At 37.0% G+C, this 17,727-nt stretch overlaps 1 protein-coding gene across 4 annotated transcripts in view; it reads right to left on the bottom strand.

Annotated features, from left to right (window-relative positions):
• The window catches only part of LOC113107106 (zinc finger protein GLIS1-like), a 75,020-nt gene that overhangs the window by 15,673 nt on the left and 41,620 nt on the right, over positions 1–17,727 (bottom strand). For 3 of the 4 annotated variants that reach the window (XM_026269327.1, XM_026269329.1, XM_026269330.1), the window contains exons 5-7: positions 10,101–10,262; positions 7,182–7,292; positions 5,660–5,828 (exon numbers count right to left, since the gene is read on the bottom strand). In XM_026269327.1, coding sequence (XP_026125112.1) covers positions 5,660–5,828; positions 7,182–7,292; positions 10,101–10,262 — 442 coding nt within the window. The remainder of the gene's footprint in view (positions 1–5,659; positions 5,829–7,181; positions 7,293–10,100; positions 10,263–17,727) is intronic. The other variant, XM_026269328.1, reaches the window with a different exon arrangement.

The raw sequence follows: 17,727 nt of genomic DNA, 5'->3' as shown, positions 1-17,727 counted from the left end.
TGAGAGACTGACAGGTGGACACTGTTCCCGGTTGCTCCGGCTGTTAATGTGTTCTTCTGAATTCGCCCAGTAATTCATTTCCCAGAAGCCCTCTGGAGGGACGGCTGTACGTTGACGGTCGTCAGTGGCTCGTTCCAGCTGCCCTTCTCTTTGTGCTCCTCTTCAAATGCTTTACGGTGGATGCGGGGCCCATCTGACAGTTTTCTGAACTGGTTACAAACTTGATTCATTACCCAAAATCATCAATCAAAGTCTTTAAATGCTTTCCCCTTTAGCCCTTACATCTGCTACCATACTGGGAAGCATTCAACAAGTAATGGCCATGATTGCTTTAGTTGTTATTTGCTGGAGAGATGGGAGGGGTGCACCAGGAGGCAGAATCAGACTCTAATGGCTGAGAGTTCATTCATTAATGTGCGTTCAATTATTAGTATAGGTTTTCATGAATTCATTCTAATTAAATGCTTTTATTAATGAAATTTTCTAATTTGATTTGTGACTTTTTTCTATCACACAAATGCACTTACATTTCTTAAAAGTTCTATTATATAATATAAAAATTAAGTATTATTAAAAAAAAAATTGTATAGGGAATTTTTGTATAGGAAAATACATATTATACATATTTGTATTGGAAAATACATGATTAGAAATAATATAATGTAAATAATATAGATCATTTATATATTTACATATTTTATTACATAAAAAATGTGTGTGTTTATATATATATATATATATATATATATATATATATATATATATATATATATAATATATATATATATAGTACTGTCAAACCATTAATTGCAATTGATCGCATACAAAAAGGTTTTTGTTTGCATAACAAAAACTTACCATAACAAAAACTTGCCACACTGCTGGTGGATGAGGAGACTATGTAAAGCTGACTATAAAAAGCGCTTTGAGTGCCTAGAAAAGCGCTATATAAATATAATGAATTATTATTTTTATAATATATATGTATGTGTTTAATATATAATATTTACATGTATTTCAATGTCTATATTTATATTCATATGAAATATATATATATGCATGTGTGTGTGTTTATATATACATAATAAATGTACACAGCACACATACATATATTATGTAAAAAAACAAAACAAAACAAAAACTTTTATTTTGTAAGCGACTGTTAGTGCTGAAGGAATGTTAGTGTTGAAAAATCCATAACCCACTTTCTCACAGCATATAGTTATGGCATGTTTAGCATATGTTCAAGCAGCCAAAGAGATTGCACACATACGTATGAAGCAACCAAATGCAAACCTACACAAAGACACTAGACTGGACACTGGACTAGAATGCACTTTATATGTGCAAATTACAAAATGACAGAGGTACCCGCTCCCAACTTTGCTTTACTTTTTCTACTGGCCCCAGAACAAAGCATAGGGAGAGCAGAAACATCTACATTAAATGCAGGCATCTTGGCCAGACACAACCACAACTTCTCCTCTAAACAAGAACAAACAGCCACAGTAACATAACAGGTCCTTCAGGCTAAAGAGATTTGCACATTGAAGCAACAACTTATCCCCTTTGAACCGAGCGAATGAGAGAGACGGTGCTAGCCAGGACGTCTATTTTCCCTGGCACATGTTGGCGGTGATTTAAGCTGCTGCACTGCAAAGTGTGTTTTGTTCAAGGATGCTTTAATGATGGGGAGTTCTGCAATTGTCCTTCAAATTACTCTCACACGGACATTACGGGTCTGTTTTACCTTTCTCTTGCCTGAATTGCTGCTCTTAAAGGAATAGTTCACACAAAAAATCTAAATTCTGTAATCATTTACTCTCAAAACCTGTACAATGAATGTTCCTCCACAGAATTCTAAAGATGACATTTTGAAGACTGTTTTCCATGCTCTGGTTTCTCTGTGCAATTAAATTAAAGAGACTAAAACATGCTGGGAGAAAAAGCAAAAGCAACTAGTAAAGGTGGTCCATATGCTGTGTTTTAAACATGATGTGTGAGAAACTGTCTGAAATTTAAGTCATTAATCACTGATAACTGTGGCTAAAATCTCTCTGGAGGTAAGGCCTGCACAGTTCGGAGAAAAAATGATTGATAGATAGATAGATAGATAGATAGATAGATAGATAGATAGATAGATAGTAGATAGATAGATAGATAGATAGATAGATAGATATGCACAATAACAAAATCACAATTAAAATAATAATACTTATTCTTATTATTACACTATATTTCTTATAGGTTTGGTAAGATGGTTGATTTTATTAATATATAAAAACTTACATTTCAGTCTGATTCTCACAAAAACCATCATCTGGTTTCAGAAGACCAGAATATAGTCACATGGATCACATTTATGATACTTTAATGGTGCTTTCCCGTCCTTTTTGAAGCCTGAATGCTTCAATCCCCATTCATTTTATTTGCACAGATGACAGAGAGCAACACCATTTTTAGAAAGTTTCCTTATGTGTTCCATGAAGAAAGGTTTGGGATGACAAAAAGTTTGTAAATGATAACAGAATTTTCATTATGGGGGAACTAGCTATCCCTTCAGTATTCTAGGCTTTGCCTTTTCATGAAATCTCCTCTGCTAACTATTGCACTACAGTATGCCCAGCATTATGACAAGAGCAATCAGAAGAACAAGAAAAATGACTTACAGCAAGGACCATAACTACTTTGGTTTAACTAATGCAAAACAAAATACAAAACATGCAAAACCTTGACCTCTGACCTCCCTCTCAAAATCTAAGAGTCATGAGTCATAGCTGGGTATTTTAAGGTAAGTGTCCACTAGGTCCGAATTAGCGTAAATTGCATAACATTGGAAGTAGCATGGGAAAATGTACATCTAACCCAGATTGCGCATTACAGCTGTTTGCAATATTATCATAGCATATGGTCTTCATAACATTAACAATCCCTTTATTCTGTCATGTCCATTTGAGCTGTTAAATCGTAGCTTATTGGTTTTGGATCACATAAATGTTCCTGCAAGTGAATGTACACTTAAACACATCTGGGTTTTGGTACATTCTAGGGTGGAGGGAACAGTCCTCTACCCATCTCTACAAAACATCCCAGGATACATAAATTAGACAGCACGTATGCTCCTACAAAAACAAGCAGTAATGGATTCTATAGACCAAGATATACAATCATTTCTCCCAAGGTTTTGAAAGCAGCAGTTAATCTCACAAGTTCAAATATAAAATTACAGTCAATATAATCTTTAGAATCATTAAAATCACCAGGTTAAAATTGATACTTTGCATGCTATGCATCCTAACTAGTATTTAAAATTAAAACTACTGTGTATCAAATCTTAAAATGTTGAAATAAGTATTCCAAAAGTACCTGGATTGTTTACTATTTTAAATGAAAATTTGAGGTCCTGATCTGTGCACACTCTAATGACTTATATTGCCCACAACCCACTGCATGTTGGAAAAGTATTCAATTAGAACTACAACCACAAATAAAAGTGTTAAAAACTACATGGTGTAAGGTGGACATACTGTAATGCAACAGTTAGAAAGGGGATTTAGGTGATCAAAAATTTATATCCAGAAAATATATTTATTTAATGTGGTCCACGTTATATTTTATCTGTAACATCACAGTGAATTTTTTATATGTTTGGTCATTAACTTTTCATCGTTAACTTTGTATCAAATGAATCATTATGCTCTCCAAATGAAGAGAGTTTTTAGCATGAAAGACCCACATTCAGATCAATGTGGTACTTAATTTCTTTCTAAAACTGTAGAAAAAATAATAAATCCTGCACACTATATGTACTTGCAAATCTATCAAAAATAGCGGTCACACTTTATTTTAAGGTCCAATTCTCACTATTAACAAACCATTAACTATGACTTTTGGCCACTGCTTTTTAAAGGGATCATTTGATGTTGCTAATAAGAACATTATTTTTGTGTATTTGGTGTAATGAAATGTGTTTATGCAGTTTAAGGTTCAAAAGACACATTATTTTCCACATAATGTACATTATTGTTTCTCCTCTATGCCCCGCTTTCTGAAACGTGTCGATTTTGACAGATCTCAATGTTCTGAAAAGCGATGTGGGCTGTGATTGGCCAGCTATCAAGTGTGTTGTGATTGGCCAAATATTTCAAGCGTCTGACGGAAATGTTACACCCCTCAACAAATACTGTTATGGGGTGTGCCGGTCAGAACACCGGCATGACAGGACAAAACAGTAAAACACATTACAAATGAGGAAGTTGTTGCATCCAGTGGAAACATAATTACCATGTTTGCATTTGTGATCGGAGAAATCCGCGACTTGAGTAAGCGGTTTGAGTGAGCGGCAGCCGGCGGCTAGAGTGAGGAACAGCTGGACTCCGCTCCCTCCAAATTGTAAGCTGATCCGGCGATCCAGAGAGTAAAGTTGATGTATTTCCTCAGTGACCAGCACAGTCAGCTCTAGGTATGACGAAGCGAATATCGTGCTCCTTTGGAAGGCCAAAAAAAGTAGTTTCCCTTTCACAATGAAACACACAGCTTCTCAACAAAACGGAGCCGGCAGCAACAGAGAAAATAAAAGGTACGCCTTATGTCTTTGCGTGAACATTTGTGCAGCGTTTTGCAAATCTTCCCACATAGTGATGTAGAGATGTGGAGGCGTGTTTAAACGAGTCGTTTTAGGGGGGCGAGGACAAAAATTTAAAAAATAAAAATATCTCTTTGGATTTGAGACTTTAGTCTTTGTAATTTTACAGATCTTCTTTATGCATCAAGAGCTTGTAACACTCCAAAGAGAAAGGAAAAATTTAAATCGCATAATATGACCCCTTTAATAGATAGTAAGTTAGTTGTTAAGTTTAGGTATTGGGTGGGATTAAGGGCGTGGAATATGGTTATGCAGAATATGTGATTTATATGTATTAATAAACAGCCAATATGTTATTAAAAGGCATGATATAATAAGAAACTAGATAATAGTGAGAATTGGTCCCTATATTGAAGTGTTACCAAAATAGCTCTATTCCTGAAAAATGCCTTATGAAGGTCATAGGACCAAACTGTTGGGAGTGATGAAATCTATTTTGTATACATTTGCAAGTACGTATAGTGTGCAGGATTGTTTCTTTTTGTTTTGATGTTGGACCTGTTTTTTGGTCATTTTTCCTACTCATCTATCGATTGATTACCTACAGTTGTGCATGGGTAATTGTTGACTGATATCTCTAGTATGGTAGGAAATTAGATTAGACAAAACATAAAGGATGTTTAATGTGAAACATGACAGGCGAGGTCATTTAAATAGTGTCCCAAAGTCCATATACTTTTCTTTTATATACTCAGAAGTATATACCTTTTCTTCACTAAAAGAGTATATACTCTTAGGGCAAAGTACAAGAAGGCGAACTGGGATGCACTATTGTAGTAACAAGCCACTTGACTTGAGACATCATGTTCATAGTACAAACGAAGCTGCACCCAAGTTTAATACTCATGGTATGAGCAAAAATAACAGTGTTGCTTTTTTTAGTGAGCAACTCTAATTACAATTATAATCCATGATTGAAATTAAATATCCATTCCATCTTATTTATTTTTTTACTTCACCCACTTTACATCACTGTCAAAAGAAAGTGCATACAGTGGATAAAGTAAGACGTACCTGTGAATATCTCCTGCCCGAGTGCTGGGGAACGGCCTTCTTTCCCATTCAGAGAGTGCTGGGAGGTGGCAGGACAGTGGGGATGCTGGGAAGGGGCAGGGCCATGAAGATGCTGGATTGACAGACATTCGCTCAGAGCTTCTGATTCTAAATGGGGGCAGGCCCTTAGCTGTCAATCAAAAATATAAGCAATAAAAAGACTAGGCAATAAAATAGAATGTTGACAGGAAGAATGCACATTAAAAACATATGGAACGTCTGTTCTAGAATGTGATGGTGTCAAAGAAGAAATGAAAAGAGTCACACTTGTGTAAAATGGACTGAGTCCAAACAAAAGTCTTAAATAATAATCAAACTAAAAAAACACATCAGTCTGTGGTGGCATCCCACACCAGCCAGCAAAGGAAATGACAAGCTTAGAGAGGAATGATATTTCACCGCAAACAGGATCCTTTGATTGGAAACATGAGGGGATGAGGGGAATGACATACCCCACATACACATCCATCGCCCTGAGTACAGGTTGGGATGCCACGTTACCAGCTACAGAGAAGTGGAGGGCTGTCTTTTGCTGGTGAGATTAGCATGCAAGGCTGATTTTTCCCTTCGCGAGGCAATAAAATCAAAGTCCTGGCAGTAATCATGCATTATATGCGACATTTGTTTATAGTTTGGGGAGTCATATGTGTTTAGGACTTTTAGACTGACTTTGAAAGCTCGGATTGTAGCATGGAATTATGTTTAACCGGAAAATGATCTTCAGACACATGAATTCAGAGTGGACTGAACCTGCAGACAATTCCTCGTAATAAACAATAGCCGAAATGAGCCATGACATGCAACTTGAACGTGTTATGTCATTTTAATTCCACTGCAATTAAGATTTTCAAAATAAAAGCTCACCAACTTGTGAATTAGATATAAAACAAACACATTTTAATTACACGCAAACTGGCAAAAGAGCACAAACCGCACGTTTTTCAGTTCCCAGCCATTCGTCAAAGGTTTGGTGCTTTGCCGCAGCGTGCCATAACAGGCGTCGCTCACGATAGATGGAGTGGGAGTGTTTGTTTGACATCGGCCCACAACATCTGGCCACTGGGGTATAGCGCTGCACAGCTTATTAACAATGGTACACGCTCACATGTGTTTCCGCTTACAGCGGCAAGCAAGAAGAACGCATCAGTCGGCTGTCGTTTAGACCAGCGCAACAATGAGGCCATTCTGCTTATAATTACCCACTTTAATGAGGAATGCACTCTTCACCATGTAGATGCTGAAATGTGGTCAGAGTTGATCTATTGTTGGGGAAATGATTTTCAAAGACAAACCTAAGTAGAACCAACTGCACCAAGCCGTGAAAAAGACACAATTGACCAAGAAAAATATCTACTAGAAATGTTTCTCAAGGCTGAAGGCAAGAGCCAAAAAGCTAATTGTACTCTGATGTACTGATGAGATGATTTGAACAGAGACCATTCTAAAAGAGAGAGAGAGAGAGATATTAAGTTTTTACCCTTACCTTCCTACGCACCTGCTGCTCTTTGGCGGAGTGGATCTTCACATGCTTGCGGAGAGAACTGGGGTCTGTGTAGCGTTTAGTGCAGCCTGGGATCTGACACGCATATGGTTTCTGAAACAGGAAATGCACAATGAGTTTGAGAATCATAATTATGCACAGTTCAGCCACAAAGAGGGCACAGAAACACACTGCTATGGACACGAAGACCACAAAATCATTACATTATGACAGCGTTTATAATTGAGCAGCTATAATTATAGTTTGGAACAGACATTAGAAAGAGTGCACAGCATTTATGAACAGACATGGAAACCAAAAATAGACAATAATTTAGTCAAGCAACTATTTTAAAATCGCAAAACAAATGTTGTGTTTTTATAAATGAAAGTCTATATAAAGTAATTTATAGTCAAATGTATAAATATTAAATACATTTAAAAAAAGTGTTAATTCAATTATACATTTTAAACTTGGAACTGAAAATTGCATTTAAATCTTACAGATAACAAATTATATATATAATTATTTTATATTATATATAAAATATATATAATTATTTTTTTCTTCTGCACTTTATGGGTTACTAATACAGATGTTGGATATGTTCTTTCTGCATTTAAATTTGTGTTAAATCAGACAAAAATTTACTTTTAAACCCACTGAATATGCCTACTTTTTTCAGCATTAATATTTATACTTTCAAACTGTGTGTAAATGGACAAACACAAGTGCAATAACTTTTTGCTTTGAGAGTTTATAAATAGTCAAAGTTTAAGAGGAAAGACAGTATCCTACCTTTCAGCTGAGAGGACATAGGAAGAAGAAAAGAAGAATACAGGTTGTTTGGTAAATCTCAGACAAGCATACAGGTACTGTACAAACACTCATTTACTGTTTTGCTGGTAACAAACTACTATGCCAGTTTTGTATTATTTTGCATTTTCTCAGAGTTAAAGTACATAGCCTACATTTTAAGATATATATCTATGTACCCATGATTCTTAGTGGTAAACTTTACTGAAACACTCTCACTCGGTCCAAAACATGCAGTGGTGATTTTCTCCCATGCATTTTACACTGGTCTTTTTTTTAAAACAGAGGCAGTCATTAAAGTGTAAGTGGATAGGCTTCCTTTATTAGCTCCCTTTTCCTACCTTCCCTCGTTCTCTAAATAACGCTGTTTTTACAAGCTGCTCGCGGGGCAGCTCGTCTCTGCGCATTTATTTGTTTTCGCTGTGCAATGCCATATAATCCCCCTGCTGTCTAAAAGCACTGAAAACAGAAACCGAGAAAGCTTAGGAATGGAAAAAAGAAAAAAGGCTGTCACGAATAAATATCATTACAGTCGAAGTGATTTTTTCACTGTATATGAGGCGTGTGGGAAGGCTGTGACAGGGTGCACAGGAGAGTTAATGTGCAGCGCTGGGCATCTGGAGTCGGGGGGCTAATTGGCCGTGGCAGTGTGACGGTAGCGCAACGCTGGAGCTGTCCTGCGATGAGATACAGCACAGGGTTCTGCCAGTTAGTGAGGAATTACTAACTCATGCTTTTCCCGACTTTTATTTTTCCTCACATTGTTAGAAATTGAATGCAAGACATTACTGCCTCTCTCGGTTTCTTTTTCTATCTCTCTCTGCCATGTGTCGTTACTATCACAAACGGAGCATGGTGTTAAACGATGTATGATAAAACGTGTTTCACCTCGTCAACCCATAGAGACATAACCTTATGGCTGTTTTGTGCATGCAAAATTAACATTTGGGTCAAATAAAGGTAGCAAACAGCACATTTATGGGTTTGATTGTAAGGTCCATTAGGTTGGGGACTTGAGCGCTTAGGATTTTTGCTCTGAACTAGAAGGCCCTTGGAACACCCATGGTCCACTCTTTAGTTTTGTTAAAGACGCAATACTAAAATTAAAATACAGATTAGTTAATCTTTTAAAAGTAGTTAGCAACACAGAAAACTACTAACAAAAGCAGCAAACTACATTGCACATACAATATGTAATTATATTATATAAAAGTCCTAAATTATATGTAAAAAAGTTGAAGAACAGCACTATTTAACAAAATAATAAAAATAAAAAAATGCTATGCACAGACTCAGATTGTTTCATACATTTTTTGTTAACATTACTTGTCTAAATTACCTGATTCATTAGAATGAATCAGCATTCCCAGAGCTTTATACCAGAGAGTATGATTTAGGATGAAAAAAATATATACATTTCCGACTATAAATATGAAAGTGAATGATTCTGATTCACTAGAATGAATCAGAGTGTTGAATGTTATATATGAAAAAAAAACATTCAAAAACATTATGGAATGAGTTTCCAATTCTATATAAGAAAGAACCATTAGGATTTACCAGATCACTAGAATAAACTTTTAACTGCTTTTTAACAACTTTTCAGTGCTACAGTTCACTATTATTCACTAGAATGAACCAGAGTTTCCAATCCTATACAGTTTATAAAAAAAAACCATTGATGATGAACCAGATCACTAAAATAAACATTTACGTTTAACTTTCATCAACATAAGAAAGTTAAGACATTTTAGGATGAACTGATTTGTAATATTGTGCTATTCAGTGCTACATAGAGAGAGAATGATTTAGGTAGAACCGATTCAATAGAATGAATCAGACTGCCAACACTACATAGGAGGAAGGAGGACAGTTTAAGACAAATCGATTCACTAAAACAATCTTTCCAATGAAAACTACTGCCACACTGAAATGCATTAAGCATTTAGGACAACTATGCTATTAGTTTGTGTTTTAACAACACTGCTGATTTCTATATTTAGGATGATGTCAGTAAAGAGCAGTGGTTGTATTCTTGTGTTTTGAGGCACTTCTTTTTGAGTCGCAGCTATGACAGGTTAGGGTCGGTTGTATTCATTTACTCACAGTGTCCAGATGTGTGCGCTGGTGCTTTGCCCTGTCGCTGGAGTTGCTGAATGCTTTCTGACAGCCCGGATGCTGGCACAGGTACGGCTTCTCTCCTGTGTGACTCCGCAGGTGAATCTTCAGATTCTCCAGCCGTGAGAAAGCTTTGTTACACCCTTCAAACTGCGAGAGAGAAATATGACATCAGGAAACATCAACAAGTGTGCTTTATAGAAATGCCAGCTTTTTTGAAAGATGGTGGTTTACCAGGCCTTGCCTTTAATATGTGCATGAATGTGAACAAAGCTTTCAGGTAAACATTTGAATCAGAAAAAGCCATTCAGATTTGTTTTTGCATGTCATTTTTCATGTCAGCACTGGTCTGGCCAATCAGAATCTGTAGACAGTCATTACAGCATGGCCCTCTGCAATCTGCAGTCTCTAAGGCACCTGTGTAATGAGGCTCAGGACATACTGATAGTACATGCTGTCTTGTAATTTAAGGGCCTCATACATCCTATGCAATCTCTTAGCTCCACCCACAAAATGTCAATAGCTCTCCAATCAGGAGCCTTGGATGGGACAGGGTTGCAGATTATGGAGGTGTCAGAGAGAGTGAAACCTGACATAGCAGCTTTGGTCTCTATTGTCCACTGACCTCTAACTGAGGCCCCCACTTCTATCGCAGCTCCAGTTTCACTGAAGGAAAGAGCCTTCCATTCTTCTAATGGGCCCTCAGAACATCATTCGGGCTCTGGCCTCCTTCAATCACTCGCAAAAGGCTTGCTATTGATGCCAGGCCATTTAATACGGGGCGAAACCTTAGACTGCCACGTTCGGGATATATTGAGTGACCTGGATTATACAGTGTGTGTGTGTGTGTATATTTGTGTGTGCAGAATTCTTATAAGGAACATTAAAAGCATGTGGAAACTAGAGAGAAAAAAAGTCAGTTTCATACACGTTTTGCACACTTTTAGACACACAGACAAAACTGGATTTACAAAAAAAGAGAAAAAAAAAACTTTGGTTCTGCAGAAATGAAATGTCACATCAGAGAAACTTTGCCATAAATCCAGTAAAATCCAGACTATTAACCTTAAAAAAAAATCATTAATAAATATATATATACAGTAGTATTTGTAAAAGTATGATGATATAAATAAAGAGTAAACAATTAAATTATTTGGTGTGAAAATTATTTCTCTAAATTTTTTGAGGATTACAATATTCTGCTTTTTTTTAATGCTTATTTCTCAAGGAACTTTAATTTTGTCATTATATCCAAAAGTTTGGAAATATGCCTTAATCATTTCTAGTTAGGATACACATAAAATACTAACATTGTAAATTATTTTTTAAATTAAATATATTCCTATGATGCTAATGTACATTTTCAGCAGTCTTTTTTTAAGTCTTCAGTGTCACATAATGTTTAAAAAAATCGTTCTTATACGCTAATTTGGTGCTCAACATTTATTTTCATGATATTAAAAAATATTATGCTGTCTAATATTTTTGTGGAAACTTTGATAAATTTGTTCAGGATACTGAACAAATAATCATTTGCAGCATTATAAATTGAAAAAAATTGCATCCGCTTTTGATCAATTTAATGTGTCCAAACTCAAAAGTGCCAAAAGTTTTATAGTTTAAACATCCACAGATCAAACTTCTTATTAGAGTACATAAAAGTTCATATATTACATAAAACTGAATTTTAAGATCTTATGTTAAGTAGTTAAAGTTGAATTAATTGCAGAGATAAGATGTGGGGTTTGTGAAAGGAATATCAATGCACTCTGCAATCTGCCAAGCACTTTTCCAAATTTATTTCACACAATGGAGCAACACAGTAGTTGAGACACTGTATGGGGCTTTTGGACGTGCAATCCTCACAATGTCAACTTGGGCCTGTGTTATTCCACAGCATGAAAACTGTCTGAACATACGCACCCATAAAAAAGAGCTTAATAAAGTCTCTGAAATCCAGGCAAGTTTGAGATATTTCCCCTGTATTGACTCCCAAAATATGAGTTTTCAAAACAACCTCTTTACCTTAAAAACGATTACGTATGTCCTAACATGTGTGTATTTATGTATAGGGGAAATAATCATTCTTTCACTGCTTTCTTTGCTGTAATACAAATTTCAGGCTAAATTGAATTTATGAGTCCACAGAGAGAATCCTGCTAATCGCGTAAAGCCCGCCATTAGCGTTAGGATCGGCTGCCAATGGAGCGAGGTGCAGAGCATTTTGGGATACCTTTCAAACACAGCTATGCATTCTGGGATGTCATGCAAACATAGCAATCTAACACATGTTTAATCCACATGACTGGGAGGAACTTCTTTCTCTCACTACTCATGTCTCTCATTGTCTCTCCACTTATCTCTGGATTTTTTTCAACTTTTATAGAACACAACATTCTCTTTTGTATAATAGCGCAAAAATGCATCTCTATTTGCCAAGTCCTGAACATTATTTTCCAAATAATTCTAATGCAACCGGTTTTACAGCTGACGTCAACATCTATCAAAACATCCCCAAATGTTAACCGAGGAATGTGAAGTTTCTGAGATACACACAGACGTTTATCATAAAAATCGGAGAGAAAAGTGAGACTCCAAACACGCTAAATATAGGTTGCATTTTAAACCAACCGCTATAAACCAACTATGACAGCTCCTAAGTCTCCACAACCCTTTGAATTTATTTGTGAAAACAGTTTAGCACACTAATCACATTAATTGCCATAAACGTGTTTAGTTTTCCCCTTCTAAAGGCCTGTGTGAGGGTAAACAGAGTGATAACCGTCGAAAGTGGATGGTGGTAAGTCATTTGACGCCATCTTTCCGAAGTGGGCCTCAGGATCTGCTGTATACACACAGAGTGATAGTTCGGGCTGACATTTAGGTCAGAGGCGCACAGCCAATCACGGATGATTGCGGGCCACACGAACCCTAACCTGATGACTATATGGGAAATGAAGCATGATTGCGGCCGAAAACGTCCAACGGGGCATCGGGCAGCTAAAAGCTCATAGTGTACACAAGCAATCGGAAGAAAAAACAGTTCATTAATACCCTTAAATACCTGTAGAATACAAGCCCGCTATTATGGTGCATGTAAAAATAAGGCCACGTCGTGTCACTTGTCGACGTCACACTGCGCTCTGAAGGAATTAAATGAACTGAGAGGAAGAGAAAATGTGCTTATTATGGGAATTGCATTCAGGCCACATTCTTTCCCATGGAGTCAAAGGTCCACCGCTGTTCCCGTTAACATTCAGAGGTGCTCTGAAACATAAAACATATTTCCCCATTATACTGTAACTACCAATCTCACCTTCCCTCAGGCTTGCGTTTATTCTGACATTAAAACCTTTAGCAACTAACAAGCATTAAATACATTATTACTCGTAATTAGTGGGCTGAAAGGCAAATTTTAATGAGCACCATGACTTTTCTTACAGCCAGACACGTTTTCTGTAATTCGGTGTGACATCCAAATTGCCTCAGCGCTCTCAGATATGCAATGTCTGCAGGTAACGCGATGTTCTGTGATCAGCACTTGTACAAAATCGATTCTGGTTCCTGTTGGAGAAGGAGAGGTGTTACGAGGTTTACCGCTGAGCGCCTGGAGTAACTATGACCTGTAAAAGAGAAACCGCCGACACGTCTTTCGGCACGGAGCACAGCGGAGCTCACTCAGACGGAGTGGCTAAAAACTACAGGCGAAAGCGAACATGTGCCTTTAATCTGCCTGTTTCCAAATGCCCCCTGGCAACCACAGCAAAGAGCAGAAAAACGTAAATGGTTGAAATTATATCCATATGATTCAATGAGACAGCTAAGGGGAGACAGGTTTCTCATGCACTTCATCAGGGTACAAAATTAAACACAGCTTAGCTAAAACATTCGCATTACATAGTTTACACATATCATTTCCCCATCCAAACGCCACTCGTTTTAGCAGCCAGCTTCATCTGTTGCTAATAGGAGGCCTAATATGAATCAAAGATCTGGTTAATTTTTCTCTCTCACTCTTTTTTTTTTTTTTGAAAACATATTTTTGGAACGAAGCTGATGTGAATTCACATTCAATTATTCTCACGAATCTTTGATTTTTCTTTGTTGCTCTTTCGTCCGTTACTTTCAAATTTCCAAACATCTGATTTATACCTGATGTTATGCGTATACAAATCCTCAGCTGACAAATGTTGTCCAGATGGGATCGAAAGCTTGGCCGATAAACCGGTGGAGGAAGTAGTCATGTAAATGACTAGCAAAATTGCTTCTTCGAACAGTTTTTTTGTTCTCATGCAACACTGGTAAAACCAGATTGAAACCCATGTAGACTGTAGATGGGACCTTCACAGGAAGCAACCTATGATGACTAAATTGGGCCTCTCGTGTAGTCATTAAGCACCCCCCCACCCCACTCTGAGCAAGGTTTTTGAAGGAAATTGAATTGAAGGTGTATTATGGATTCTGGCCTCGTCGCCATTGAAAAGTCAGGCATGAGCAACTTATGCTACATGTGGGAATCCTGAACGAGAACATGCAGGAAACATATGGGTCGTTATGGGAGCACTTAACCCAGTGTCGTTCTGGGGCACACTGTCAAAGTGTTACCAGCCAGGAGACACAGTATTCACAAAAAACTAGCTGTGATCTTCTTTTGACCTAGAAATAAATTCATATTTAGACAGGTGAAGGTCTCCTTCCGGGTCAACTGTTGCTTCTGAAGGTTCTCTTCCTTTCTAAAAGCCTTTAACCTGTAACTTCTAATGTCCCTAACCTGCTGCAGTAATCTGAATTTATGACTAGGTAGCGTGCTCATTTAAACATCCTGAAAACAGACTCAAATTGTTGAATAAAGTCATTATTGTTGTTTTCTTTGCACACAAAAAGTAGGTTGAACCGCTGATGTCACATGGACTATTTTAATATTTTCCTTACTACCTTTCTGGCCCTTGAACATGGTAGTTGTGTTGCTGTCAATGCAGCGTCAGAAAGCTCTCGAATTTCATAAAGAAATTTGTTTAATTTAAAAAATGTAACTTGTGTTTCGAAGATGAACAAAGGTCTTATGGGTTTGGAACGACATGAGGGTGCGTAATTAATGAGAGAATTTTCATTTTTGTGCGAGATGTACCTCTAATAATATATGTGACCGAAATTTGAAATTGAGATTTATAAATCATCTGAAACCTGAATATATAATCTTGCCATTGTTGTATGGTTTGTGAGGATAGGACAATTTTGCCGAGATAATACTATTTGAAAATCTGGAATCTGAGGGTGCAAAAAAATCTAAATACTGAGAAAATCGCCTTTAAAGTTTTCCAAATGAATTCTTAGCAATGCATATTACTAATAAAAAAAGTTGATATTTACGGTAGGAAATTTACAAAATATCTTCATGGAACATGATCTTTCCTTGATATCCTAATGATTTTTGGCATAAAAGAAAAATCTATTTTTTTTTTTTGGCTATTGCTACAAATATACCCCAGTGACTTAAGACAGGTTTTGTGCTCCAGGGTCACATATGCACATTAGTATATATAGTCATCACTAGTAGTAAATGCACACTGCTCTTAAGTAGGGCATATGCCCTCATCTTACCCTACATGTTACAGGCCTAAAGACCTGGCACCATTAACTTAGTGTCAAATTTATTTAATCCGTGTTTTCTTTGTTAAACTGAACACCAAAGAAGCCAAACAGCGTTCTCAGTTTCTCTGGCCATACTGTGGAAGCTCTCAAAGCGCTGATGGATACCAAGCACAATCTGTCACTCCAGTAACCGGCCTCTCACTCTATCTGTTCTAAGTATCTCTAATAGCTAATTAGAGAGTATTACACTCGCCTCGATGCCTTTACAATACCACCGAGCCATCAATTATCTCCCCGTTTCGTGCAACATGACCCAGGACACAGTGAGATGTGATGAATCTCCTCAACATGATATGTGCATCGGTTCATGCATGCGGAGGGACAAATCCAGTATTTGAGGCAGAGGGCTCTCAGCGTCCATTAACAGCCGTCAGTCCCCATCTACTCACTAACACCTGCTAGCATTCGGTTCCCAGCAGCGGTGGCGTAAAGTGACAGATACTTTGACTTTAATCGCTCAGAAACTTCCCCTTTAACTGGTCAGCGCGAGAAACACGTCACTTTTAATATGCTGGAGTGTGCGTTTTTCCTTTTATATATTCGATTTAGGAATTACACTTGCTGAACTTTCTAAGTGACACCAGAAAAACTCACAATTTTCGCATGAGAGCTCTTTATTATAAAAAATTGGCTGTCAGGGTCATGCCATACTTCATCAGGTTCAAATGTCATCAAAACTCTAGGCTGAATACCAAAAAAGGCCACATTTCATACATCTCTCATTGTATGACATGAATATGTAGACTATAAACTTTCCCGTCTTTCTCTCGCCTTTTCTTTCCACCCTCCACCCTGTTGGCATAACGTCTACAGTTGACACAGCTGGCTCTGTCTCATGCCCGCTCTCTAAGTTACTCTATATCTCCAACCTGACAACAAATAAACATCCCAGAGTGCCTTGCACCTGCCAAGTCAAACGCCTCTGCGTCAAAGGCTCTGTCAGATTCATGAACAAAACAAAACTATTCAACTGAACAATAGGTCAACATTGCAGGTTAAATGTATTGAGAACAGTCAAATGACATCTAGCACAGTTGGACAGAGTTGGAAGCAGAACATTTACGCCGGCCAGAAATGTGATGAAATTCAACTACAATAGAGAGAGCTTGCGTTGTTGTCTTTTGGGAGCCTGATTGTTGCATTTCCCCTTCAGGATTCTCTTGTTTTGTTATTTTCTACTCAAAAGTGCAGTAAAAGGGCAATTTATCAGGTCATATTTCACCACAGAACACATTATTAATATTGATACGTCATACAGTATGACTCAACATTAAATCATGTTGAATCACAGTGGAATATGAGGCATAAGGTTTTGAACTGAAAATAAATATGTAATACTCATAAAATGAAAATCTAACAGTGCAACAAAAAAAGGAAGAAAGGTTAACTAGATGAAACTATTCTGAAATCAATAAAATAATAAAATAAAATACACACAAAATCAATAACTCAAATCGGAGACAGTAATAATTATAAAGATAAAGTAATCAACATTCAGACTAAGTCATTATTAAAAATTACCACCACAAATATCTATATTTAAAGTCCAATTTCACTTCAAATACCTCTCACAAAATCAATAACTCAGTTGAGAAAGACAAAAAAGAAAGAAAAAGAAATAGACCCAAATAACAAGGCCTCACTGTCCTGTGATATTCCACAGTAAACCTTTTCATATATTTATGGAGTATTTAACTTGAAATTTTTCATCACACACTTGTTTACCTTAGCAGTAATATGAGTCTGGGGCTGGCATTCAATCCCCTCTTGGTATTTGCGAACGAGACGCTCACGGTATTACAACGCACTGTTTTTTTAATGCTAATATCCCTTTTCCATTGCTAATATCCTAAATTGTGCATGACCTAATCTAAGTTTTGGCTTTTCTATGCAGAAATATGATTTTGGCTCATCCGTGTCACTTGTTCTGGTTGTATTTAAGCTTTGAAGAGGATAATATCCA

The sequence above is a fragment of the Carassius auratus genome, chromosome 8, assembly GCF_003368295.1.
Source record: "Carassius auratus strain Wakin chromosome 8, ASM336829v1, whole genome shotgun sequence".
Lineage (NCBI taxonomy): Eukaryota > Metazoa > Chordata > Actinopteri > Cypriniformes > Cyprinidae > Carassius > Carassius auratus.
Note: the sequence above shows the minus strand (reverse complement) of the source record. Positions and strands in the feature narration are given on the sequence as shown.